Source organism: Scyliorhinus canicula, chromosome 19 (genome assembly GCF_902713615.1).
Source record: "Scyliorhinus canicula chromosome 19, sScyCan1.1, whole genome shotgun sequence".
In the NCBI taxonomy this organism is placed as follows: Eukaryota; Metazoa; Chordata; class Chondrichthyes; order Carcharhiniformes; family Scyliorhinidae; genus Scyliorhinus; species Scyliorhinus canicula.
In genome coordinates this window covers 95,028,971-95,056,933 of record NC_052164.1, presented here as the reverse complement: position 1 = coordinate 95,056,933, position 27,963 = coordinate 95,028,971, and the positions used below count along the sequence as shown (strand labels likewise).

The 27,963-nt window shown below is 46.8% G+C and overlaps 1 protein-coding gene across 1 annotated transcript in view; it reads left to right on the top strand.

Moving 5' to 3' along the window:
- The window catches only part of LOC119954369 (NF-kappa-B inhibitor delta-like), a 145,759-nt gene that overhangs the window by 35,494 nt on the left and 82,302 nt on the right, over window positions 1-27,963 (top strand). The window contains exon 2 of the mRNA XM_038779560.1: window positions 27,292-27,413. Within this exon, the coding sequence (XP_038635488.1) occupies window positions 27,292-27,413 (122 nt within the window). The remainder of the gene's footprint in view (window positions 1-27,291; window positions 27,414-27,963) is intronic.

The window sequence follows — 27,963 nt, the reverse complement described above, 5'->3', positions numbered from 1 at the left end:
AGCACCCTACCCAAGGTCAACATACCCACCCTATCCCCATAACCCAGTAACCCCACCCAATACTAAGGGCAATTTTGGACACTAAGGGCAATTTATCACGGCCAATCCACCTAACCTGCACATCTTTGGACTGTGGGAGGAAACCGGAGCACCCGGAGGAAACCCACGCACACACGGGGAGGATGCGCAGACTCCGCACAGACAGTGATCCAAGCCGGAATCGAACCTGGGACCCTGGAGCTGTGAAGCCATTGTGCTATCTACAATGCTACCGTGCTGCCCGTTGAAAGGCCTCTGTCTGTGCCGTACTTTTTTCTGTTTCTGTGAAAAAGGAGTGAGAGGTCATTCGGGTGAGAAGTATTTTTGGAAAACCCTTACTGTAACAAGACATCATTCTGCTGGGCACATGTGGCGGGGGGTGGGGGGAGGGGGGGGGGGGGTCTGTAGGCTTACATTCTACAAGATGGTTGTTGCTGAAAGTTCTGAAGTGGACACAAACCCAAAATAAATTATCGTCAATTGAAGAGTGAACATTTACCAGCGTCATCAGAGTTGAAATACTGAGGTACTGGGATTATTTTGGTCAGGGAGAGGATGTCTGGGGTCGACTGAAGGGAACTGAGATATTGACGGTTAGTATTTTTAATATTTTTCAGGTTTTGGTTGCTGTTCAGTCTATAATAAGAAATTAGTTATAGTCGTAGGTATGGTGGCCAGGTTTACGGGAAGGAGTGTACTTATCTTTCTTAGAACTAGTTTCTGGTTTTGCGATGAGCAAGGGTTAAAATTGGAAACACGAACAACGCACAAAAAGTAGATATAAAGAGATTTTCATTTACTGAAGGGGGGCGGGGCTTTCAAAATAAACTAAAAATTAGATTCCTATAATGTGATCACCGATTTACCATGTAATTCTATCGCCAGCTGTTATAAAGTCATGTGTAGGTGTAGTTAACAATCCCACACAAAGATTGGATTTTGGTGGTGCAGTGGGTTAGCACTGCTGCCTCACGGCGCCGAGGTCCCAGGTTCGATCCCGGCTCTGGGTCACTCTCCGTGTGGAGTTTGCACATTCTCCCCGTGTCTGCGTGGGTTTCGCCCCCGCAACCCAAAGATGTGCAGGCTAGGTGGATTGGCCACGCTACATTGCCCCTTAATTGGAAAAAATGAATTGTGTACTCTAAATTTAAAAAAAAAACAATCCCGCACAAAGAAGCTTTTCAAAGAAACATTGCACTTCCGCCCTATTCTCATGTAAACCTCCACCTTCTGAGGTGGAGGGGGACAGATGTCACACTCTCTGACCATCCATGCATCCATCAACATGACAGAACTTTAAAAGGCTTTATCACTGTTTGTGATGAATCTTGTAAGTGACTTCCTCTTATGGGCACTTAATGAAAATGGGTCATTGACTTTCTGTTTCCAAGATTAAGACATCTGTGGCCACAACGCAAATTATCACTCGGGTTCGCAAATCCCACACGTGTGCACCTCCTACCAAAAGAAAATCCACAATAGGGAAGAAGGACAGCCAGGATTATCTGCTCTGATTCACTCTCTTGCGTTTGATAAGGTTCCCCACGGTAGGCTATTGCAGAAAATACGGAGGCATGGGATTGAGGGTGATTTAGCGGTTTGGATCAGTAATTGGCTAGCTGGAAGAAGACAGAGGGTGGTGGTTGATGGGAAATGTTCAGCCTGGAGTTCAGTTACTAGTGCTGTACCGCAAGGATCTGTTTCGGGACCGTTGCTGTTTGTCATTTTTATAAATGACCTAGAGGAGGGCGAAGAAGGATGGGTGAGTAAATTTGCAGATGACACTAAAGTCGGTGGAGTTGTGGACAGTGCGGAAGGATGTTGCAGGTTAAAGAGGGACATAGATAAAATGCTGAGCTGGGCTGAGATGTGGCAAATGGAGTTTAATGCAGAAAAATGTGAGGTGATTCATTGTGGAAAGAGTAACAGGAATACAGAGTAGTGGGCTAATGGTAAGATTCTTGGTAGTGTGAATGAGCAGAAAGATCTTGGTGTCCATGTACACAGATCCCTGAAAGTTGCCACCCAGGTTGATAGGGTTGTTAAGAAGGCGTACGGTGTGTTAGCTTTTATTGGTAGAGGGATTAAGTTTCGCAGCCATGAGGTCATGTTGCAGGTGTACAAAACTCTGGTGCGGCCGCATTTGGAGTATTGTGTGCAGTTCTGGTCGCCTCATTATAGGAAGGATGTGGAAGCATTGGAAAGGATGCAGAGGAGATTTACCAGGATGTTGCCTGGTATGGAGGGAAGATCTTATGAGGACAGGCTGAGGGACTTGAGGCTGTTTTTGTTAGAGAGAAGAAGGTTAAGAGGTGACTTAATAGAGGCATACAAGATGATCAGAGGATTAGATCGGGTGGACAGTGAGAGTCTTTTTCCTTGGATGGTGATGGCTAGCACGAGGGGACATAGCTTTAAATTGAAGGGAGATAGATATAGGACAGATGTCAGAGGTAGGTACTTTATTCAGAGAGTAGTAAGGGCGTGGAATGCCCTGCCTGCAACAGTAGTGGACTTGCCAACATTAAGGGCATTTAAATGGTCATTGGATAAACATATGGATGATAATGGAATTGTGTAGATGGGCTTTAGAGGGGTTTCACAGGTCGGCACAACATCGAGGGCCGAAGGGCCTGCACTGTGCTGTAATGTTCTATTCTATTGTTCTATATCTCAGGCCTGCCCAATGTGAGGGATGCGATTTCATTACAGTCCAAGGGAGTGAGGGGAGAACCCATCCAAACATGTTGATGTGACCATCAATTCACTCAGAGACACGAGTTGGAGTAAACTGTGGCTTTAATCGGCTTAGAACTGAGCCTGCCTGCGACTGTGCTGAACTGAGGGCGGACTCACAGGACCGCAGCACTTATACCTCCTGAAGGGGGCGGAGCCAAGGGCGGAGCCCTGCAAAAGCTCCTCATCTCACCCTGTGGGCAGAGCCGCGCAACGGCTCACAGATGGAGCCCACAGGGACACAGTAATGTACAATGTGAATTATAGTGGTTACACATTCACCACACATGTCAAGCTGTGTTGGTCTTCCAAAGAGTCACAGAACAATAGACGTTGAAAGTAACTAATTGAGAGTTGCCTGATCTGGCGGCTGTGGGTTTTGTGTAAGAGCAAAGCCCACCCTGCTTGGGATCTTTCTATGAGGCGAAATGGCCAATCTGCGCCCACAGTTGAGGTCTAGACATGAGGGAGTAATCTTAACCAATGTCACCTGATGTAAAACTGATAGGATAAGATCACCCTCCACCATCCTACCCCCCCCCCTCCAATTTTACCGAAGCCAGTCAATTGCAGATGAAATTGAAATTAACCCATAGCTTCTCATGTATGTCATCTTTTTCTCTCAATACGCCTCCTTCTGTCTCCCCCCACTTACCGTGCCCACCATTTGACCATCTCCCATTTTTCCATCTTTACACGTTCCAGATTTTAAAAAAAATGTTTGTGTGTTTTCCCCTCACAGTTGTTCTGTTCCTGCAGTTTATCTGGAGCTGTTTCCAGTTCTCAGGAGAGTTGGGCGTTCGAATCGCCAACTGGCTTGTGCTGACAGGTGCTGACTGACCTGCTGAACATCTGATTTGGTTTCATGTTTTGAGCGTTTAGCTTCCTCGAGCGTGTGTAAAATGCCAGGCGAGTACAGCAATGAGCTCGGCTTTTACACATCCCCCCCCGCCCCAAACCCCTTCTCCGAGTCAAACAGCTCACGTGCACGAGAATGGCCACATGGCTGAGGTTCTGGGTGACTAGTGCCTGGAGAGCAATGCATCCACAGCGCCAGGACAGGAAGGAGAAAGAAGAGGAAATAAAACTGTCAATAAAGACACTCGACAAAAGAGTGCCCTCGGTTAGACCTAGTCTCGCAACGTAACTGTGGTGCGCTCGCTTCGAAAGGAGGTCCCAGATGAATTAACATTTTCTCCATCAAACCTGCCTCCCACATTCACCAACCTGAGAATTTTTTGCTGGTACAGGTTCCTGTTGTAGGATTTCATAGCTTTAAAGTTTAAGAAATCAGACTGCTAGTTGCAGCATCTTTTGTTGCTGCAAATAATCATCTGGTTGATACATTAGGAACATGCCTGTTGTAGAGTCCGTGAAAGTAGCAGGCATGGACCAAGCAGGTAGAAAACAAAGGTTTGGTTTATTTACGGTACACAAGGTTCTCCCTCCTCACCCTGCAGCCAGCTCGACGAGTGATCTAATCCCCTGTTAAGGGGAAGCCCCACCCCCGTTACCCGGGGAGTTTGTCACGGGGAATCTGATAGCCCTGATTCAGTGACCTCCAAGATGGTTACAACGCCTGTGGTTCTGGCTGCAGGCAGATAACTAAACAGTGCCAAATCTAAGAGAATATGAATCCCTCACTGTGCAGTCACATGGCTGTGGCATTGCTTCAGGCATTTATGAGGGAAGGACATTGAAATGTTCTTTTATGATGAAGATCCAATGCACTAGGCAGTATTGAAAACAATGATTTATACAATAATTGCAGTAGCTGTTATTGCTAGATGGACGTTATTATACACGCCACAGTGACGTTGCCCATGCCAAGTTGGACTTGTCCCTTTTCTTTCGTGGACTGGACACACCTGAACAGTTTTCTACATTGCCGGGCCGTTGGATGCCAATTTTGTAGCGGTACTGGACCAGCCGAGCTAAGGGCACAGCTCAGTCTGGAGCACAAGTCTTTAGTACTATTTTCTGGAATATTGTCAGGGCCCATAGCCTTTGCAGTATCTAATGCCTTCAGCTGTTTCTTGATGCACCGTGGAGAGAATCAAATTGGCTGAAGACTGGCATCTGTAATGCTGGAGACTCTGGAAGAGGCAGAGAGGGATCACCCAATCGGCACTTCTGGTTGAAGATTGTTGCTATGACGTTTGCATTGATGTTCTGTGATCCGCTATCATTGAGAATGGGCATATTTGTGTATCTTCTTCCCCCAGTTAGTTGTTTATCGTCCACCACTATTCACGGCTGGATGTGAACATGCGGAACAAAGTTTGGTTGAGAACAGTTCTGCTGTTGCTGTTGGCCCACAGCGCCTCATGGATTCCCAGTCATGAGATTTCTGTTCAAAATCTGTCCCGTTTCGCACAATGGTTGTGCCACACAACATGAAGGAGTGTGTCCTCAATGTGAAGGCGGGGCTTCATCACCACCAGGACTAGGAGTTGACCATCAGGTAGATTGTTGAAAATAAAGTCAAGTAGGTTTTTCCCTCTTGTTGGTTCCGTCACCACCTGCCACAAACCCAGTCTGGTAGCTATGTCCTTTAGAACTTGGCCAGTAGTGGTGCTACCCAGCCACTGCTTGTCATGGACATTGAAGGTTCCCACCCAAAGTACATTCTGGGCCCTTGCCAACCTCAATGCTTCCTCCAAGTGCTGTTCAATATGGAGGAGTGCTTATTCACCAGCTGAGGGACAGTGGTAAATGATAATCAGCTGCAGGTTTCATTGCCCATATTTGAAATGATGCCATGAGACTTCAGGGGCCCTGAATCGATGTTGAGAACGCCCAAGGCAACTCCCTCTTGACTGTATACCATTGTGCCACCACCTCTGATGGGTCTGTCCTGTCAGTGGGACAGAATGTACCCAAGCGATGATGATGATGGTGGTGTCTGGGACATTTTTTATAAGGTATGATTCCATGATGGGACAGCTCTCCCAACTTTGGCACAAGCCTCAGGGTGTTAGTAAGGAGGACTCTGTCGGGTCAACAGGGCTTGCCATTGTTGTTTCGGGTGCCCAGGTTGATGCTGGCTGATCTATCCAGTTTCAGGCCTTATTGTAGGTGTCGCAGCGATTTGATACAACTGAGTGGGGCTTGCTAGGCCGTTCCAGAGGACACCTAAGCTTAAACCAAATTACTGTGGGTCTGGAGTCACCTGAAGGCAAGTAAGGGTCGATCGATCTTAATCTTGAAAATACTCAATGACTGAGCTCCCAGAGCTCAGAGGCAAAGAATTCCAAAGACTCACAGCCCTTGGAATGAAGGACCATCTTCTCACTCCTTTACTCTGTGACTGAGCCCTTCTACTGATCTGGATAGTATAGGTTTTCCATTACTAAAAAGGATCTTATAATCCAGTGAAAGTAACTGCTATAGTTGTCCTTCTGGGATTACTTAATCATTTTAATCATTACAAATTTGGAAACACTTCATAATTTCCAACTGAACAAAGGATGAGAGAGCTGAAGAAAGTTAGGTTCCAAAGTAGAAGGCGGACAGTCAACTATTGAATCAACACGAGATACTCGTTTCCACATCGGTCCCGGCAATAGGCTTGGGGCAGTTTGCCTTTCCCCCTGTCAACAGGAACTGATAATTTAGTGTGCAGTTTGACTTTCATGACGGTGCCAGTAGCAACAGTTCCCAGTGGTCGAATGGAAAAATGAGGCGTTGTGAACTGAAAGAGGACAAAAGCGAGAGGTGGTGTCAGCAAAATATATAAAACTCTTAAAGGTCTTGATATAGTGTAGATTCTAGGAGGATTTCTTCCAGGGCTGCAGAGTCTGGTACTAAGGGTCACATTCTCAGAATTGGGCGGGATTCTCTGAGCATCGGGTGACGTCCTGAGGCTGTCCATATGGCGTGCGGCGTACTCTGTGAGTATGTTGTTTTGGAGGGGGCTAAGCATCGTAGAAACGGGGATTCTCTGGCGATTTCGGCATCGAAGACCGGAGAATCTTGCCCATCATGTTTCTCCTGCACCTTTATTGTCACTTTTGAACGCTGAAACTTTAGTCTTCTATTCAATGCAGTACGATGGCCACCGCTGTTAGAATCTTTGGTTTCTCAGATAAAAATATTTCTTTGTATCTCGATTTCGAGGTAGGCAAATATACATTGGGGAACTAAAACCAACAGGTCTGCCAACATCAAAAGCTAAGGCTATTATTTCACAATGTTAATTTGCAGAGGGGACTGGAAAGGGGTATTGAGGGGGAAAATCTAACAGAAAATTGTGATATGCATGGATGGAGTTTGGTTGTCAATGAAGTCGGCAGGTGATGACAAACTGATGATTCATTTTCGTGTGTTGAGTATGTTCCCATTCATTATTCAATTTTATCTCTTCTTCTCACATTTTCAGTTATTCTATTTTAGACCAGTTTGCAGACCAGTTGCCTTCAAAGCCTAATGTTTGAGTAATTGAGGCATAATGCTCGATTTTAACCCTTTCAAAACCCATCCACGTGCAGAGAGTTGAAATCAGGCATGATATCTTCAGGTGCTTCATGGCTGATGTTACCTGCAATGTATGGAAGTGATGTTTGACAGGCAAGTTGAGCTGAGTGGTAACTATTCAGGAAAATTCAAATAAATCCAAATTTGAGGCAAGCTATGAACCTATTTAAAGAAAGCAGTCATACCTCCATTAAAACGGGGAGGGGGGGGGGCGGATCCATGCAAGCCGGTTAAATCGCGGGAGAGGCCGAAATCGGGATCCACGCCAGGTGCTGATCGGTTTCCAATCTAACCGGCCCATTCCCATTGGCGGGTTCCGGATCCCACCTAGATGCGATGAGGATCCAAGTAACACCGATTGAGGGCAATCTCCATATAATTAATGGGACGGATGCCCTATCTAACGGCCTCCCAAGTCTTCTAGAGGGCCTGGGGCCTTACCAGTGGCACTTGCCTCGCCAACCCAACCTGTTTCTCCTGCTGACCTCAAGACGTGCCATTGTCAGGTGGGGGGGGGGGGGGACTTTTGACAACTGGAGTATAAGATCCTTGTTGCAAAGCTCCAGTTCGTCTTCGGGCACTCCCTCCTCCCGGACGGTGCCTGGGGGTCACCTTGGGATGGAGGGGCAGCTGGAGTCAGCTCCAGAGACCCCTGCATCATCTGGCACTGCCAGCCCTGGCGGCTCCCCATTGTCTGCACCATAGTGCCGACGCGTTCAGCGATGCTCCTCTGTGACTGGGCCACGCTCTGGAGTGCCTCGCAGTGTCCATCTGCGTCTGGGACACATGCCTCAGCGGCTGGGACATGCTGCGGAGCATCTCTGCAGAGCCCACCTGAGGCTGTGACATGCTGCACAGCACCTTGGCAAGGTCTATATGTGTCTAGGACTCGTCTCCCAGCAACTGGGACATGCTGTCGAGGTGCTCATCCATGGTCATCACGGGCTGAGTATCGCCTTGGACACCATCACTCATACCACTGACCTCTTGCTACAGTCTTTCCACTGCAGCCGCCACTCTCGCATTGTTGGCCTCGGTGCCACGCGTTGCCGGCACCATCTCCTGCACCCGTACCCTTTGGGACGCCTCCAATCGGCTGTGGACCCACTGGAGTGTCGCTGACTTCCCCTCTTGAACCTCACGGCCGCACCCTAGCATCTGCACCAGCTCTGGGATAACTTGGTCCAGAGGCTCAGCCTTTGACTGGGACCCAGCTGGGTCCTGGGTTCCAGGAGACCTCCGACCTCTGTCTCCCCTGGATGTTCCTTCCTCCACCTAATGCTCATCGGCATATGTGTGGTGCTCACCAGATTGTGCCCAGAAATCAGTCAACTACTCTCGCCCACTGAGATGTGTGTCTCTGGTGGAGGGTGGGGGTGGCAGCCGTGATGCATTGATTGCACCATTCTCAGAGACCTCTGAAGGGAGGTTCAGCGAAGATACCTCTTAAAGCTGAATAGTTAGCATGCCACTAGAGTAGTTTTACACAAGTTATTTTATTAAGGATTGAGATTAATTATAGGACTGAGTAATCATTACTAACCATTAAACATGTAATTTTAGGACATAGCACCAATAAGCCATCAAACGGGATTTAGGATAGCTAACTTTTCCAGAAGGACATCACTTCTGATATCTTGTCTTTGTGAAACAAATGCAAGAAGCTGGTTTTGCTGCCCCGATTTTCACAGACAATGAATGCACAGCAAATTACTGGTAAACACAGCTGTCAGGATGAGGATCAATCATGCGCTGCTTGCAATTCCATTGGGTGAAGTTTAAACACTGTTTACAATTCTGTTAGATAAGTTTAAACGTAGCAGCTTCAGGGATTGTATCGCATCCAACTGGGGTGGGCTATTGATTTTTGAACATTGTATAAGTACTGTGTTCTGTCTTTGTTCGGCAGAACAGGTCTTGGCCGTAATCCAGTCTGTTCTCTGTGTACACGGAACAAGCTTGATTAAATAAGCCACCTTAAGAACATAAGAACATAAGAACTAGGAGCAGGAGTAGGCCACCTGGCCCCTCGAGCCTGCTCCGCCATTCAATGATATCATGGCTGATCTTTTGTGGACTCAGCTCCACTTTCCGGCCCGAACACCATAACCCTTAATCTCTTTATTCTTCAAAAAACTATCTATCTTCACCTTAAAAACATTTAATGAAGGCGCCTCAACTGCTTCACTGGGCAAGGAATTCCATAGATTCACAACCCTTTGGGTGAAGAAGTTCCTCCTAAACTCAGTCCTAAATCTACTTCACCTTATTTTGAGGCTATGTCCCCTAGTTCTGCTTTCACCCGCTAGTGGAAACAACCTGCCCGCATCTATCCTATCTATTCCCTTCATAATTTTAAATGTTTCTATAAGATCCCCCTCATCCTTCTAAATTCCAGCGAGTACAGTCCCAGTCTACTCAACCTCTCCTCATAATCCAACCCCTTCAGCTCTGGGATTAACCTAGTGAATCTCCTCTGCACACCCTCCAGTGCCAGTATGTCCTTTCTCAGGTAAGGAGACCAAAACTGAACACAATACTCCAGGTGTGGCCTCACTAACACCTTATACAATTGCAACATAACCTCCCTAGTCTTAAACTCCATCCCTCTAGCAATGAAGGACAAAATTCCATTTGCCTTCTTAATCACCTGTTGCACCTGTAAACCAACTTTCTGTGACTCGTGCACTAGCACACCCAGGTCTCTCTGCACAGCGGCATGCTTTAATATTGTATTATTTAAATAATAATCCCGTTTGCTGTTATTCCTACCAAAATGGATAACCTCACATTTGTCAACATTGTATTCCATCTGCCAGACCCTAGCCCATTCACTTAATCTATCCAAATCCCTCTGCAGACTTCCTGTATCCTCTGCACTTTTCGCTTTACCACTCATCTTAGTGTCATCTGCAAACTTGGACACATTGCCCTTGGTCCCCAACTCCAAATCATCTATGTAAATTGTGAACAATTGTGGGCTCAACACGGATCCCTGAGTGACACCACTAGCTACTGATTGCCAACCAGAGAAACACCCATTAATCCCCACTCTTTGCTTTCTATTAATTTACCAATCCTCTATCCATGCTACTACTTTACCCTTAATGCCATGCATCTTTATCTTATGCAGCAACCTTTTGTGTGGCACCTTGTCAAAGGCTTTCTGGAAATCCAGATATACCACATCCATTGGCTCCCCAATATCTACTGCACTAGTAATGTCCTCAAAAAATTCCACTGAATTAGTTAGGCACGACCTGCCCTTTATGAACCCATGCTGCGTCTGCCCAATGGGACAATTTCTATCCAGATGCCTCGCTATTTCTTCCTTGATGATAGATTCCAGCATCTTCCATACTACCGAAGCTAAGCTCACTGGCCTATAATTTCCTGCTCTCTACCTACCTCCTTTTTTAAACAGTGGTGTCACGTTTGCTCATTTCCAATCCACCGGCACCACCCCAGAGTCTAGTGAATGTTGGTAAATCATCATTAGTGCATCTGCAATTTCCCTAGCCATCTCTTTTAGCACTCTGGGATGCATTCCATCAGGGCCAGGAGACTTGTCCAGGTTGTCATGTATGTTCCTCTCTGTACTGAGTTGAGCCACAGGGAATAACCCCACGTGGAAGCTGACTCAATACACAGGTCTTGAAATCGCTCCTACAACCTCCTCCAAGGTGTTCTCTTGGAAGCGGGGTGGGTGCATACCAGATGGCCCAGCACTGTCAGGTGGGGAATGTGTGGGAGTACGGACATGTGGTCAGTGAGAGGGAAGGATCATTATGTCTGACACGAACAACTCACCTGCGACAGGCCATCTGGGTGAAGGGGCACCGAATCCGTACCTCTGCGGCACAGGCCAACCTCGCGGTTGGTGACCACTCTGTCCTCAGTCACCCCTGCAATCCCCAGGGCCCGTTCCTCATTGGGTGTGAGGACTCTGATGTCCGGCCCCCCGCCACCCCTCTGGGCCCTTTCCCGCCTGTTCTGGACTAACTTCTCCTGCAGTGAGAGGGTATTGTTAGCCGCACACCATGCATCGTGTGGGGTGGGGGGGGTTGGGGTCTGTGGCGGGCAGCAGGTGTGTGCACCGCTGATGGGGATGGGTTAGTTGAGCTGGTGGGTGCCAGGGTGTGCTGGGTCACAGGCATAGTACTGCGGGGGGGGGGGGGGGGCTGCAAGTCCAGCCACTGGCTCGTTTGTCTGATTACTACTGTTTGTGGGGTCTGGCTGTGCAAAGATTAGTGGCTGTTTTTCCAACATTATAACAGTGGCTGCACAAATGTGATTAATTGGCCATAAGCTGCTTTGAAACATCCTGAAGATATGAACGGTGCTATATAAATGCAAGTCTGTCTTTTTCTCTTGATGCAAAACTCTTTTTTAAAAAATCCTTGCTATTTTGGTGACACAGGTGGGGAAATGCTTGACCCAACAGAAGCCCAATTGTAGCAGAAGGTGAGTGCTGGGGTGCATTCAATCGCCCCGCCTCCTTCTCTGCTGCTTTGACCCTGTGAACTAACTCAGAGGCCACATTTTAAATCAACACACAACATTCTGCAAATTTGCACATGTGACCACACAGAACCTCAAAAATTTTTATTGTACCACCAGTTATGCCAATGTTCCCATTTTGCTTAAATTATGTCAAACATAATAACGCTTCTCGACTCGGAGACTCGGTATCGCTTCTGAGGAAGCGCCATGCAGACTCAACAATGTTGGGCGGGACTCTCCGTCGCCCGACGCCAATATCCCTTCCGACGGCCAAAGCGAGGGGGGCCGCTGGTTTGACGCTGGTTTTTGAGTCTCCATGCCCTCTGAAGTGGCATCTTCGTGTCGTGCACTGCACGCCGTTGCAATGACGTTGGCATGTCAACGGCTGGACCTCCCGGGATGCTCCAGCTCCCAATGGGCCGAATTCCCGACCGCGCAGTTGCCGTGTGGTCTGAGCGGTCAGGAACCCGACTCGGCCGGGATCCGTGCCGCTGGCGCCGGGGGGGACTTCCACGAGGGCTGGGGGGGCTGGTGAGGGGGGGGGGGGGTGGCGGCTGGGGGGGGGGTGGCCTGTGCGGTCGCATATGGCGGGTCGGGTCCGCGCAGGGCCGGCGCCATGTTGTACGGCGCGACCACTGTAGGTCGTCTCCGCGCGCATGCCCGGCCACGGACCTGCCCATTCTCCGGCCGTTTCTGCTGCGGGAACCAGGAGTTTACCAGGTGCCGCTGCTAGCCCCTCAGTGGTCCCGGAATCGGCGAGGGTTCGGCCCCAATTTTGCCATCGTAAAACGCCCACGAACTCTCCAGTTCAGCCGGCACTTAGCCACTGAAACTGAGAAACCTGCCCATTAACTCTGTTTCTTTCTCAAGCGCTGCCAGACCTGCTGATTTTTTTCTCCTGGCATTCTCCCATTTTTATTTCAGTCATCACTTTCCTCGTTAGAGAGAAGATTCCAAATTGGGAAAGGAAAAGAAAACAAAGGGAGAAAATGATCTATGTTCAACATTCTTATATCACCGGCACCCCCCCCCCCCCCCCCCCCCCCCCCCCCATAGTTAAAGGCTGGAAAAGCTCAATTTTGTTGCAGGTTTCGGACATCAGACAGTCATCCTATCTGAAATATTTGAATTGCTACAAACTGGGATCTAAGTTTAAGAGGACAGCAAGAGTCATTTCACATTTCTATTCCATGAGTGACCACTTTAGTCACCTGTCAGTCATGACTCAATGTGGAACTTTTGCAGAGAAAGGAAATGCAAAGTTCTGCTGCGGTCAGAATTGTAAAAGTGGACCCGGCTGAGCACTCGGGAGAATCGTGTGAATGTTACAAAGTTTAGGCAACCTTAGTTTCAACTTGCTCACATAAGTTTATAGGAAGCAGGTTATGAAAAATGGCAATGTTTCCACTCACAGTGAACGTCAGAGTGTGGAATAAATGAAACCTGTGAAAATGATGGAATTCATTCTGATTCTGAATGTTGTGGTTTATCGGTACGCATGCGAATTGGCAGCAACAACTTATCCTGGCTCTTGCCATTCAATGTTCCTCCTAATGTACCTCTTCAAATTGGGCGAATCTTTCATTCATGATCCCCTTGGAGTTGTTAAAATAAATAAAGCATTGCAAACGGAGAGAATTTTCTGCGAATGATGTAAGTCAGTGATGGTCAGTGAAGGCGAGCGAGTGGGCCGCATGAGTGGCCCCCCTTTATCCAAGGGGACTGAAAGATTGAAATCAGGCTTGTTCGGTCACCAAGACTCTCAAATAAGATTGAATACATTTAATACACGGCAAATATTTCATAACAAGTTGTAGAAAATGTTTAATCATTCCTATATTCATAGTACTGTCATCAACGTCAATGGTAAAAACAAAATAAATATTTACTCTTGATTGGACGCAAAGCGAACACATGGCTCTCATGGGCAATGTTGTGAGCAATCAGCATGCACCTCAACTTCACTCGCACTCCCTTTAGTTGCCGATCACTTCAGTATGATAGGAAATCAGTGAAAAGTGGAAACCCTGCTCTTGGGCAACAGTCAACAAAATGTCTGGTGAACCGCACTCAGAACCCTGCTGGGCCGCGTGTGGGCGCCTGGGAATGCTTCCGCCGCTGCTCTCTTCAGAGCCCTGAGTAAATATCAGGGTCAATGTCACAGGTCAATGGCCTTTCATCGGAACTGCATAGCTGCAGATGACCTTTCATCGATAACCTTTAAGACTAGGTTGCTTGAGGCATTTGCACTGTATTCATGAGCTTCCTCCTGTGCAGGAGAGCTGCGAGGCTTCAGCTGATCATTTCCACACAGTGTGGGTGGTCCCAGTTTAGGCAGAGGTGGCAGAGATGTGTTTTACAGGCCGTCCCAATGAGTTAATAAACTGCTGCAAAAACAGTCATTTAATGAGGCTCCGGATTCTCGCTCACCAACCTGCTAGCTCTTTAAAAAGGTCACTCCCTCTCCCATTCTACCGCCACTCTGACAGTTGTACACAGGGCGAAAGTCCTGGCTAATGAAGCCGTTATTGATTTAATCTTTCCTGATGCTGCTAAAGGGTTGCTCCTGCCTGGCCACACGCTAAGGAATAGGCTGCGATAATAAAATCAGAGTCTGTAAGATGTAGTTGCTTTGTATGATCAAGGTTTGTGATTTTCTCAAGATCACGATAAAGATCAGCATGTACGTAGGGATTGCCAAAGTGAGGCACCGGTGAACAACAGCAATGAATCATTTGAAGTGATGTATCTAGTGGTTTCTCACTTAGTCAGATGCCTGTGTTGTGGGATAATTCGACTCAATGTGTAGCTAAGGAAGGTTAGAAAGTTGGTACAAGGAGGTGCATGTGAATGACTCATATTGGCCAATTCATTTTAAATGTTACAACATTATGGTTGTTAGGGATCTAAAATACCAGTTATATGCTGCATTAAATATCATGTTTTAGTCTTTAGTGTTAGGTTCTGTTTCACACTTTTAACCTAAAAAGCGCTGCTGCAAAGTACTTTGGGCTGATTACATGGAGTCATTGGTCACCAAGCAACACCTTGATTTCTACATTTACGGTTGAAAAGATCAGACGATTGTAAAAGGACACGGAGTGGGCAGGTGAAGAATAGGTAAATGGAGCGGCAAGACCAGAAAAGCAATTGCAAAAGGACGGTTTTTAAATTGGCATTTTGGAACAGGAAGGGAGGAGGTTTGGCCAAGGGAGGCCCAGCTGGTCGGGGGTAAGGCTGCGAAATCAACACACATCAGTGATGGAGCTAAGAGGATGGCTGGACAATGACGAATAGGCCAGTGGCATAGAGGCAAAGACGATCATTAGTGGCATAAGATTGAACATACACTGAGTAGTGTGGTACAACTCATGAGGATAATGGCCTTGATATGGACACAGGTAGACAATGAATCCTGGTGAGGAACTAGATCCCGGGTCTGCGTGGGTTTCCTCCAGGCACTCCGGTTTCCTCCCACAAGTCCCGAAAGACGTGCTGTTAGGTAAACTGGACACGCGGAATTCTCCCTCTGTGTACCCGAACAGGAGCCAGAATGTGGCGACTAGGGGATTTTCACAGTAACCTCATTGCACTGTTAATGTAAGCCTACTTGTGACAATAAAGATTATTATTCTCATTAGCGGAAGTCCAGGGCTTTGAGGAAGTGAGAAGATATTAGCTGGGATCTGGATTTATTGCAGTTGGTTGAGTGTGGGACTGTGAAGGATGGCTGGGAGAACATTTAATAATCGGACCCTTTTGAATAAGAACACGGGGAGTCCTCACCAAGTAAAATAAAGAACTTTGATTTATTAACAATTAGGCGATTATCACTTCCCGGTCGATCCCTACCGGGTCTCCAGCTAGCCGTGCCTTACTGGGCGGCCTTTTATACAACACTAAATGGAGGTCCCCCCACCCCTCAGCAGGGGAGCTCATAGTCCGCGAGAACCACAGGGAAGATAATCATTCGCGCCCCGTAAGCCCCATGCGGGATATTACATCCTTGACAAGCACAAGTGGGTATCCGTTTTCAATCACAGCAATGGCACAAGTGGGAGTTTAAATATTGTTAAAGCCACCGATCGTTTACTATGACTACTTTCTAAGAGTGTGAAATTCCTACATTTTGTTTTGTCTCTGTTATTAAATGTTGCGACAATGACCTGCCTTCTATGACTGGGTGTGTCTTCCATCCAGATGTTTACCAGCAATGTCCCCATCTAGCCTTCAGCAGCTACAACAAATGCAGCCCAAATCTGACTGATTGAAGAGAGGATTATAGAATCGTACAGCATGGCCATTCCACCTTCATACCTGTACCAGCTCCCTGGAAGGTCAATGCAATTTGTTCCAGTTCCCTTTTGGAGGTTAACGTCCAATCAACTTCCGTTGCCCTTTCAGCCAGTGCATTCCAAATGAGTGAAGACATTTTCCTCACCTCACCTCTGCCTCTTTTGCTACTTGCCTGGAATCTTTATCCTTTGGTTTCCAACCTTTCTGCCAATGGAAATAATTTCTAACCACCTACTCCTTCAAAACCCCTCTTAAATTCTGAACTTCTCTATTAAATCTCCCCTCAACCTTCTCTACTCAGAGGAGAATAACTTCAGATTGTCTAACGGGGTTACCCTGCCCACAGCAATGTCAGCAAACATTCCATTTCATGAATTCCATTCCATGGAGGCACTTTGAAATTTGTTCGCCTAGGACTGTTTCAATCAACTGATGCCATTGAAGAACACCAGGCTGGTTGAAAAAAGAGGCATGCTGTTGAAGCTTTTCACCTTGCTCTGATCAAGACCACTAAATCTAAAGGCAACAACAATTTATACTGCATGAGAAGAGAGTGCTGATTGGTTGGCAAGGGGATTTTAGTAAAGGCATTGCCATGGAGAATGCACCAGGAAACTGTTAACTACCAAGCTTTATTATTAAGCTTTATTAAACTATTATTAAACTACCAAGCTTTTGGTACCAAGCGACCAAACTACTGGTCTGATTAGTAAGTTTGCTGACGACACAAAGGTTGGTGGAATTGAGGATAGCGATGAGGACTGTCAGAGGGTACAGCAGGATTTAGATTGTTTGGAGACTTGGGCGGAGAGATGGCAGGTGGAGTTTAATCTGGACAAATGTGAGGTAATGCATTTTGGAAGGTCTAATGCAGGTAGGGAATATACAGTGAATGATAGAACCCTCAAGAGTATTGACAGTCAGAGAGATCTAGATGTACAGGTCCACAGGTCACTGAAAGGGGCAACACAGGTGGAGTAGGTAGTCAAGAAGGCATACGGCATGCTTGCCTTCATTGGCCGGGGCATTGAGTATAAGAATTGGCAAGTCATGTTGCAGCTGTATAGAACCTTAGTTAGGCCACACTTGGAGTATAGTGTTCAGCACAGGAACAGGCCCTTTGGCCCTCCAATCCCGTGCCGACCATGCTGCCCGACTAAATTACAATCTTCTACACTTCCTGGGTCCGTATCCCTCTATTCCCATCCTATTCATGTATTTGTCAAGATGCCCCTTAAATGTCGCTATCGTCCCTGCTTCCACCACCTCCTCCAGCAGCGCGTTCCAAGCACTCTGTGTAAAAACCTTCTCTTGCACATCTCCTCTGAACTTTGCCCCTCGCACCTTAAACCTGTGTCCCCCAGTAATTGACTCTTCCACCCCAGGAAAAAGCTTCTGATTATCCACTCTGTTCATGCCCCTCATAATTTTGTAGACTTCTATCAGGTCATCCATCAACCCCCGTCATTCCAGTGAGAACAAACTGAGTTTATCCAAACTCTCCTCATAGCTCCTGCCCTCCATACCAACCTCTCCTCATACTGCCCTCCATACCAGATAACATCCTGGTCAACCTCTCCTGTACCCTCTCCAAAGCCTCCACATCCTTCTGGTAGTGTGGTGACTAGAATTGTACATTACATTCTAATCGTGGCCTAACTAAGGTTCGATACAGCTGCAGCATGACTTGTCAATTTTTATACTTAATGCCCCGGCCGATGATGTCAAGCAGGCCGTATGCCTTCTTAACTACCTTCTCCACCTGTGTTGTCACTTTCAGTGACCTGTGGACTTGTACACCCAGATCCCTCTGCCTGTCAATACTCTTAAGGGTTCTGCCATTTACTGTATATTTCTCACCTGTATTAGACCTTCCAAAATGCAATGCCTCACATTTGTCCGAATTAAACTCCATCTGATATCTCTCCGCCCAAGTCTCCAAACGATCTAAATCCTGCTGTATCCTCTCACAGTCCTCATTGCCATCCACAATTCCACCAACCTTGGTGTGTTCCACAAACTTACTAATCAGACCAGTTACATTTTCCTCCAAATAATTTATTTATACTACAAACAGCAAAGGCCCCAACACTGATCCCTGCATAACACCACTAGTCACAGCCTTCCATTCAGAAAAGCACCCTTCCGCCGCTACCCTCTGTCTTCTATGACCGAGCCAGTTCTGTATCCATCTTGCCAGCTCACTTCTGATCCCGTGTGACTTCACCTTCTGTACCATGAGAAACCTTGTCAAAGTCCACGTATACAACATCCATTGCCCTACCTTCATCAATCATCTTCGTCACTTCCTCAAAAAACTTGATCAAGTTAATGAGACACGACCTCCCCTTCACAAAACCATGCTGCCCCACGCTAATAAGTCCACTTGCTTCCAAATGGGAATAAATCCTGTCTCAAAGAATCCTTTCCTATAATTTCCCTACCACTGACGTAAGGCTCACCGGTCTGGAATTTCCTGGATTATCCTTGCTACCTTTCTTAAACAAAGGAACACAATGAGCTATTATCCAGTCCTCTGGGACCTCACCTGTAGCAAGTGAGGATATAAAGATTTTTGCCAAAGCCCAGAAATTTCTTCCCTCAGTATTCTGGGGTCGATCCCATCAGGCCCTGAGGACTTATCTACCTTAATGTTTTTCAAGACGCCCAACACCTGCTCTTTTTTGATGTTAATGTGACTCAAGACTATCTACATACCCTTCCCCAGACTCATCATCCACCAAGTCTTTCTCTTTGGTGAATACTGATGCAAAGTACTCATTTTATAGCTCACCCATTTACTCTGGCTCCACGCATAGATTCTTTCCCCTGCCCTTCAGTGGTCCAACCCTTTCCCTGGCTACCCTCTTGATCTTTAGAAAGGTGTAAAAAGCCTTGGGATTTTTCTTAATTGTGTTTACCAATACTTTTCGTGATCCCTTTTAGCCCTCCTGATCCTTGCTTAAGTTCCTTCCTACTTTCCTGGGGGGCTGGTTTAGCACAGGGTTAAATAGCTGACTTTTAAAGCAGACCAAGGCAGGCCAGCAACTCGGGTTCAATTCCCGTACCTGCCTTCCCAAACAGGCGCCGGAATGTGGCGACTAGGGGCTTTTCACAGTAACTTCATTTGAAACCTACTTGTGACAATAAGCGATTTTCATTTCATTTTTCATTTCATTTCCTTATATTCCTCACGGGCTTCGTCTATTCCCAGCCTTCTAGCCCTTACAAATGCTTCCTTTTTCTTTTTGACTAGGCTCACAGTATCACTCGTTAGCCAAGGTTCCCAAAACTTGCCACACATATTCTTCTTCCTCACAGGAATATGCCACTCCTGAATTCCTATCAACTGACATTTGAATGCCTCCCACATGCCAGATGTTGATTTACCCTCAAATATCCGCCCCCAATCTAGATTCTTCAGTTCCCTACGAATATTGTTATAATTAGCCTTCCCCCAATTTAGCAGCTTCACCCAAGGACTAATCTTATCTTTATCCAACAATATCTTAAAACTTATTGAATTATGGTCACTTCCTGAAATGCTCCCCGACTGAAACTTCGATCACCTGGCCGGGCCCATTCCCCAATAACAGGTCCAGGTCCTTCCCTAGTTGGACTATCTACATATTGCACCAAAGAGCCCTCCTGGATACTCCTTACAAACTCTGCCCCATCCAGGCCCCGAGCACTAAGTGAGTCCCAGTCAATACAGGGGAAGTTAAAATTACCCACCACAACAACCTTTACACCTTTCCAAAATCTGCCCACATATCTGCTCCGCTAACTCCTGCTGGCTGTTGGAGAATGTGTAGTAAACCCCCAACATTCTCAGATAACGACAAGTCAGAATACAGGGGGGAGATAGAGAACCTAGTGGAGTGGTGCAGCAACAACAATCTCTCCCTCAATGCCAGCAAAACTAAAAGTTGGTCATTGACTTCAGGAAACAAAGTGCTGTACACACCCCTGTCAGCATCAATGGGGCCGAAGTGGAGATGGTTAGCAGTTTCAAAGTCCTAGGGGTGCACATCTCAAATAAATCTGTCCTGGTCCACCCACCTCAATGCTACCACCAAAAAAGCACAGCAGCGCCTATACTTCCTCAGGAAACTAAGGAAATTCGGCATGCCCACATTAACTCTTACCAACTTTTAAGATGCCCCATAGAAAGCATCCTATCTGGCTGCATCACAACCTGCTATGGCAACTGCTCGGCCCAGGACCGCAAGAAACTTTAGAGAGTCGTGAACACAGCCCAGTCCATCACATGAACCTGCCTCCCATCCATTGACTCCATCTACACCTCCCGCTGCCTGGGGAAAGCGGGCAGCATAATCAAAGACCCCTCCCACCCTGCTTACTCATTCTTCCAGTTTCTTCCATCGGGCAGGAGATACAGAAGCTTGAGAACACGCACGAAGAGACTCAAAAGCAGCTTATTCCCCGCTGTTACCAGACTCCTAAATGACCCTCTTATGGACTGATGTTATTAACACTACACCTCTGTATGCTTCACCCGATGCTGGTGCTTATGTAGTTACATTATATACCTTGTATTGCCCTATTAGGTATTTTCTTTTATTCCCTTTTCTTCCCATGTACTTAATGAACTGTTGAGCTGCTCGCAGAAAAATACTTTTCACTGTACCTCGGTACACGTGACAATAAACAAATCCAATCCAATCCTAATCCTGAGCACCACCCAAATTGCCACGCTGTATGAGCCCTCTGAGATGCCCTCCCTCAGCACAGCTGTGATATTCTCCTTAACCAGTGGTGCAACTCCCCCACCCCCTTTCCACCCCCCTCTATACCGCCTGAAACATCTAAATCCTGGAACGTTTAGCTGCCAGTCCCGTCGCTCCCTCAACCAAGTCTCTTTAATGGCAACAACATCATAGTTCCAAGTATTAATCCAAGCTCTAAATTCATCTGCCTTACCTGTTATACTTCTCACATTGAAACAAATGCACTTCAGACCACCAGTCCCGCTGTGTTCAGCAACATCGCCCTGTCTGCACTTCCTCTGCATCTTACTGGCCCTATTCTCTAGTTCTCCCTCAGTTACTTCACCTTCTGACCTATTGCTTCAGTTCCCACCCTACTGCCACACTTGTTTAAACCTTCTTTTGTGACCCTAGCAAACCTCACAACCAGGACATTTATGCCCCTCCAGTTTAGCTGCAACCCGTCCGTCTTGTACAGGTCCCACCTGCCCCGGAAGAGATCCCAATGGTCCAGATATCTTAAACCTTCCCTCCTCCACCAGCTGTTTAGCCACGTGTTTAGCTAGAACATAGAACATAGAACAGTACAGCACAGAACAGGCCCTTCGGCCCTCGATGTTGTGCCGAGCAATGATCACCCTACTCAAACCCACGTATCCACCCTATACCCGCAACCCAACAACTCCCCCCCTTAACCTTACTATTAGGACACTACGGGCAATTTAGCATGGCCAATCCACCTAACCCGCACATCTTTGGACTGTGGGAGGAAACCGGAGCACCCGGAGGAAAAACAAACTCACATGGGGAGGACGTGCAGACTCCACACAGACAGTGACCCAGCCGGGAATTGAACCTGGGACCCTGGAGCTGTACTATCTTTCTATTTCGAGCCACCCTGGCACGTGGCACAGGGAATAATCCCGAGATTACAACCCTAGAGCTAATGTTTTTTAACTTTCTACCTAACTCCCTGAACTCCTGCTGCAGGGCCTTGTCACTCTTGGGTGTGCTAGTGCATGAGTCACAGAAGGTTGGTTTACAGGTGCAACAGGTGATTAAGAAGGCAAATGGAATTTTGTCCTTCATTGCTGGAGGGATGGAGTTTAAGACTAGGGAGGTTATGTTGCAATTGCATAAGGTGTTAGTGAGGCCACACCTGGAGTATTGTGTTCAGTTTTGGTCTCCTTACTTGAGAAAGGACGTACTGGCACTGGAGGGTGTGCAGAGGAGATTCACTCGGTTAATCCCAGAGCTGAAGGGGTTGGATTACGAGGAGAGGTTGAGTAGACTGGGACTGTACTCGTTGGAATTTAGAAGGATGAGGGGGGATCTTATAGAAACATTTAAAATTATGAAGGGAATAGATAGGATAGATGCGGGCAGGTTGTTTCCACTGGCGGGTGAAAGCAGAACTAGGGGACATAGCCTCAAAATAAGGGGAAGTAGATTTAGGACTGAGTTTAGGAGGAACTTCTTCACCCAAAGGGTTGTGAATCTATGGAATTCCTTGCCCAGTGAAGCAGTTGAGGCTCCTTCATTACATGTTTTTAAGGTAAAGATAGATAGTTTTTTGAAGAATAAAGGGGTTAAGGGTTATGGTGTTTGGGCCGGAAAGTGGAGCTGAGTCCACAAAAGATCAGCCATGATCTCATTGAATGGCAGAGCAGGCTCGAGGGGCCAGATGGCCTACTCCTGCTCCTAGTTCTTATGTTCTTATGTTCTTCCTACCTATGTCGTTTGTGCCAATATGTATCACAACCTCTGGCTGTTCAGCCTCCCCCTTCAGAATGACCCCCGCCCATTCAGAGACGTCCTGGACCCTGGCACTAGGGAGGCAACATACCACACTGGAGTCTCTCTCACGTCTGCACATTAAGTATGGGCATAAAAACATTCGATTTCCCACTCCAGGGTTAATGGGAATGTTCTGTAAAAATGTCCTAAAATAAAAAGTCAAGTGACCTGAATGTATATTCATTGTGCTTCACAAGCACCTGCCATATTCTAATGCATCCTCAGGGTTTGCTTTAGGGTAGTTTCAGAATGCAAATTTATCCCTGTTTGATCAGGCTAGCTGATGACATAAAACAGCTGGAGGGGGGTAAAGGGTGCAGATGTTGGTTCTCTGGGTTTTAACAGATCCACCAGCAAAGGAAGTTGTTCATAGATTAACTGCCTGTAAAATAAATCATGGTGGCAGTTACAGTTCATGTTTATGTGTTTGTAGAATTGAAGTGATAATTGTTTAGTGTCAAGCACTGGACCAGTTCCAAATTCATCCATTTGCCACCAGATCGTCCAAATCATTCAATAAAACTGAGATCTCTGAATTATTTGCTGCACGCTCTTGTCACTCATGCCTCCACCCATAGCGTTCAATCGCTAGGGCGCGAGTCTGATAATCATGGTGGACGAACCTGGGATTCCAATCTTTAAGACACCTGCTTGGATCTTTGTTGGAATTCACCTTCACCCCCTTCTCCCAGATACTGCCCCAGAATTTGCGGACACTCCATTAGTCGGACATTTTCGACCACCAATCAGGTCGAATGGCTGAAAGCGGGAGTTGATAACATGAGGGCTGTGAACCATTTGAAAGCAACTGAACAAGAACCAAACTACATCCTTCATCCTTGAGATTTAAGAATGGTGAAAGAAACAGAAGAATAAAAGAGGTGGAAATAGAGTGAAATAAGGAAAAGAAAGAGAAATAAAAGTGACACAAAGGAAAATGCAACAAAAAAAAATCAAAACTTATAATTAAAAATGTTTTAAATCTTGAACAACAATTTGCTGCCTATTGGAATGGGACTTGACAGTATCAGTTGCTCCGTCTCTGGGCCAGAAGCGTTGAGTGGTATTGCAAGAAGAGAACATTTGTCATTAAAAGGGTCCTTTACACCTTTGACCACCAGTTTTAACTTTCTGCGTTGAACTTAGTGGCAACTAAGGCAGCAATTATGTAACCTTCACGGGGAAGGTTGAGTTTGAATTGGTGTTTTTATTTGATTAATGGATAACTGTGAATCATCCAGTCTTTTGTGTCAATTCATAACTCACTCACAGGGTGCCTCCTTCCTCTCCACAAATTGCTGGAGGATTTACACCTGAATAGCTGTGGGAACATGAGCATTAAACTTGTTGATATTTCACCAACAAATTCTGGCCCATTGAATTCTGGTTGTCTTGACAGAAAGCTATTTGGTTGTACCGATTGCGATCTTTGGTGTGGTTAAGTTAGCAAGAGCAGTGATGAGGTGGTCTAGAGGGTGCACCGTTCAGTGTTCTAATTGAGAAAAGGGCCATTAATACTGAGGAGTTAACTTCGGATTGTAGTAAATTACAAAAAAATAAGAAAAGGCATGTTGCTTAAATTTACTTTGCCATTTTTCTTAGGCTGCTGACATAACTCTGGCGTGACTTAAGAGGAATGGTTCAGATCAAGGCCAGGGCCTTAGAAAAAAAATCTCCTGGAGTCTCAGTAGCCTATGTATCTCCGTGGATAATTCTTGACCTCTGGAATTTCTGACATGGGGTATTTAAGGTGCATCCCTGATGGAGTTGGTGCCAACTGCCCCTTACCACAAAAAATACTGTATGGCATAGAACCATAGAATTCCTGCAGTGCAGAAGGAGGCCATTTGGTCCATCGGGCCTGCACCAACCCTCTGAAAGAGCACCCTACCTAGAACCACTCCCCCGCCCTATCCTGTAATCCTACCTAACCAGCACATCCCTGGATAGGGCAATTCAGGATGGTCAATCCACCTAACCTGCATATCTCTGGACTGTGGGGAGGAAGCCCACGCAGGCATGGGGAGAACCTTCACACAGTCAGTTCCCAAGACCAGAACTGAACCCGGGTCCCTGGCACTGTGAGGCAGCAGTGCTAACCACTGCATGCAGGATATGAGGGGCATAATCCTACCACGACTACCAGGATTGTGCCATGTAAAATTTCAACTCCAAAAAACAGGTATTGAGCAAAACAGATCCAAATATATTGCTGCAGATCCGGAGGTTGGAAAGCACTTAGTGGGTGAGTATGGGTGTGGTTTGACGGTTGCATTACTGGGCGACATCTCAGAATCCTGAAGGCTCTGAGATGTGCTCGGGCTTTTAAAGTGAAGGGCAGGTAGGAGAAAAGAGAGGGCCGGGGGGGGGGGGGGGGGGGGGGGGGGGGGGGGGGCGGATTCCCGCTCACCTCAAGTTAACAGCCTGTCAAACTCCTTGAGGGCTGGGCAGAACACAAACGTAATTTTCAATCTGCAACGGAGCTGTCTGGTGTACATAAATGCATTGTGGTGGGGGTTCAATGCGGGTAGAAGTTAAAGTGAGAAATCTCAGGACCCTGGGGGACCTTACGCCAGATCTTTTGCATTATTTCACATTTGACTGTTTGTCCGCTTTTATGCTTGGCGAGGCTGCTCGCCCTCCTAGCCAATTGGCATATTTATATTTAAAGAGGGTGCCAGCGGAACAATGCAGAGGTGGCACGGGATTGGGACACAGGAATGATGTGGCATTGGATTCCTGAGCCTGAATCGACAGACGAGTCCCAGAAGTCAGCAGCGTATGAACATTAAAACTACTTGCCTAATCATTAAGCTTTTGATCTGATTTATTATTGTCACATGTATTAGGGGCTGGTTTAGCTCACTGGGCTAAATCGCTGACTTTGAAAGCAGACCAAGGCAGGCCAGCAGCACGGTTCGATTCCCGTAACAGCCTCCCCGAACAGGCGTCGGAATGTGGCGACTAGGGGCTTTTCACAGTAACTTCATTTGGGCAGCACGGTAGCATGGTGGTTAGCATAAATGCTTCACAGCTCCAGGGTCCCAGGTTCGGTTCCCGGCTGGGTCACTGTCTGTGCGGAGTCTGCACGTCCTCCCCGTGTGTGCGTGGGTTTCCTCCGGGTGCTCCGGCTTCCTCCCACAGTCCAAAGATGTGCGGGTTAGGTGGATTGGCCATGCTAAATTGCCCGTAGTGTCCTAAAAAGTAAGGTTAGGGGGGGGGGGGGTTTGTTGGGTTACGGGTATAGGGTGGATACGTGGGTTTGAGTAGGGTGATCATTGCTCGGCACAACATCGAGGGCCTGTTCTGTGCTGTACTGTTCTATGTTCTATATGTATTAGTACACAGTGAAAAGTATTGTTTCTTGCATGCTGTACAGACAATGCATACCGTACATAAGGAAGGAAGGAGAGACTGCAGAATATAATGTTACAGTTATAGCAAGGTGTGGAGAAAAGATCAACTTAATACGAGGTACTACGGCACTGAGGACCCAGATACGAATCACGGCCCTGGGTCGCTGTCCGTGTGGAGTTTGAACATTCTCCCCGTGACTGCGCGGGTTTCACCCCCACGACCCAAAGATGTGCCGGTGGGTGGATTGGCCACGCTAAATTGCCCCTTAATTGGAAAAAAAAATTGGGTACTCTAAATTTATTTTTAAAAACTTAATACGAGGTAGGTCCATTCAAAAGTCTGATGGCAGTAGGGAAAAAGCTGTTCTTGAGTCGATTTGAGTACCTCAAACTTTGGTATCTTTTTCCTGACGGAAGAAGGTGGATGAGAGTATGTCCGGGGTGCGTGGGGTCCTTAATTATGCTGACTGCCTTCCCGAGGCAGCGGGAATTATAGATAGAGTCAATGGATGGGAGGCTGGTTTGCGTGGATGGATTGGCCGACATTCACGACCTTTTGTCGTTCCCTGGGGTCTTGGGCAGAGCAGGCTCCATACCAAGCTGTGATACAGCCAGAAAGAATGCTTTCTATGGTGCATCTGTAAAAGTTGGTGAGAGTCGTAGCTGACATGTCAAATTTCCTTAGTCTTCTGAGCTGATAAGTTCAAGGCTGCATTGAGGTCAAAAGATAAAGCTTCATGCTGCTCGGTGAGAGGAGTCGAGGCGTTGGAAGGAGCACATGCACCTCCAGCACCACATCTGCCCAACTATTCAAGCCCCATCCTGCCCCACACATGGCAGAGTCTGCAGACCACGCACTGGACTTAACGACCATCTCAGAACCCGTCGAATCGGAGTGGAAACAAGTCATCCTCAATCCTGAGAGACTACCGAAGAAGCAGAAAACGGCCGGAATTCTCCGGATGCTGGGATTCTCTTCCCGCTGACAGCACTCTCTCCCCCCCCCCCCCCCCGGTTTCAATGGGATGTCCCATTGACAGGCGACGAAAGAGAGAATCCCCGCCATCAGCAAAAGCCACACAGATGAGAAAAAGGTGGCTGGGGAACAGGAGAATCCCGCCCAAGATATATTAATTATTATATAGACCGCTGGCATTCAGTTGATGCATCCAGCATCCAATTACACAAGTTTTTTTTTTCTGCTTATCTTGTTCCAGCTTTCATGCTAGCAGCTAAAAGTTTTATTCTTTCAGTGATTTTTGGTTATGCAAATGTGTTGTAAATGCACTAGATATCATGCATGGGACTAGCAGCATTATAGCTGAAACCCTCAAGGTTTATTTCTTCTGCTTTTCCAGCCTCCCCTGACCAATCTCAGCAGCGGCCTTATTTAGGTGTTCGTGTGAAAGATCCTGTAAAGGAACTCCTGAAAAGGAAACGCAAGAACATTGAGAACACTAACACAACTACACCTAGCACAGTAAGTATCGTTTGTGTTCATTGGGTTGGTTCCGCAGCCTGCATTCACAGTTGGTGTTTTTGATATTTAACAGTCACATGGTCTGATGACACCTTTTGCTGCTATGTTGCTCCATCAGCTGTCAAGTGGCCCAGGTATATGGGGGTCTGTCAGTATCACTTTTAAGTTATGCACTAGGAAATCATAGAATCATAGACTCTCTATAGTTCAGACGGAGGCCGTTTGGCCCATCGAGTCTGCACCGACCCTTCAAATGAGCGCCCCACCCACGTGCACCCCCCACCCCTCTGTACCTGTAACCCCATAATCTATTCCTGCAACCCATAACCTAAACTGCACATCCCTGGACACGAAGGGGCAATTTAGCATGGCCAATCCACCTAGCCCAGGGGTGGGCAAACTTTTCCGTGCAAGGGCCACATTCAGAAATTCACAATTTTAAAGGGCCGCATAGTATATTAAGTAAAATAATTAATATTTAAAATAGCCAAAATAAAAGGTTTTTAAAGAAAAAAAAGCAATTAATTTTTATTAATTAATATTTTAAAGT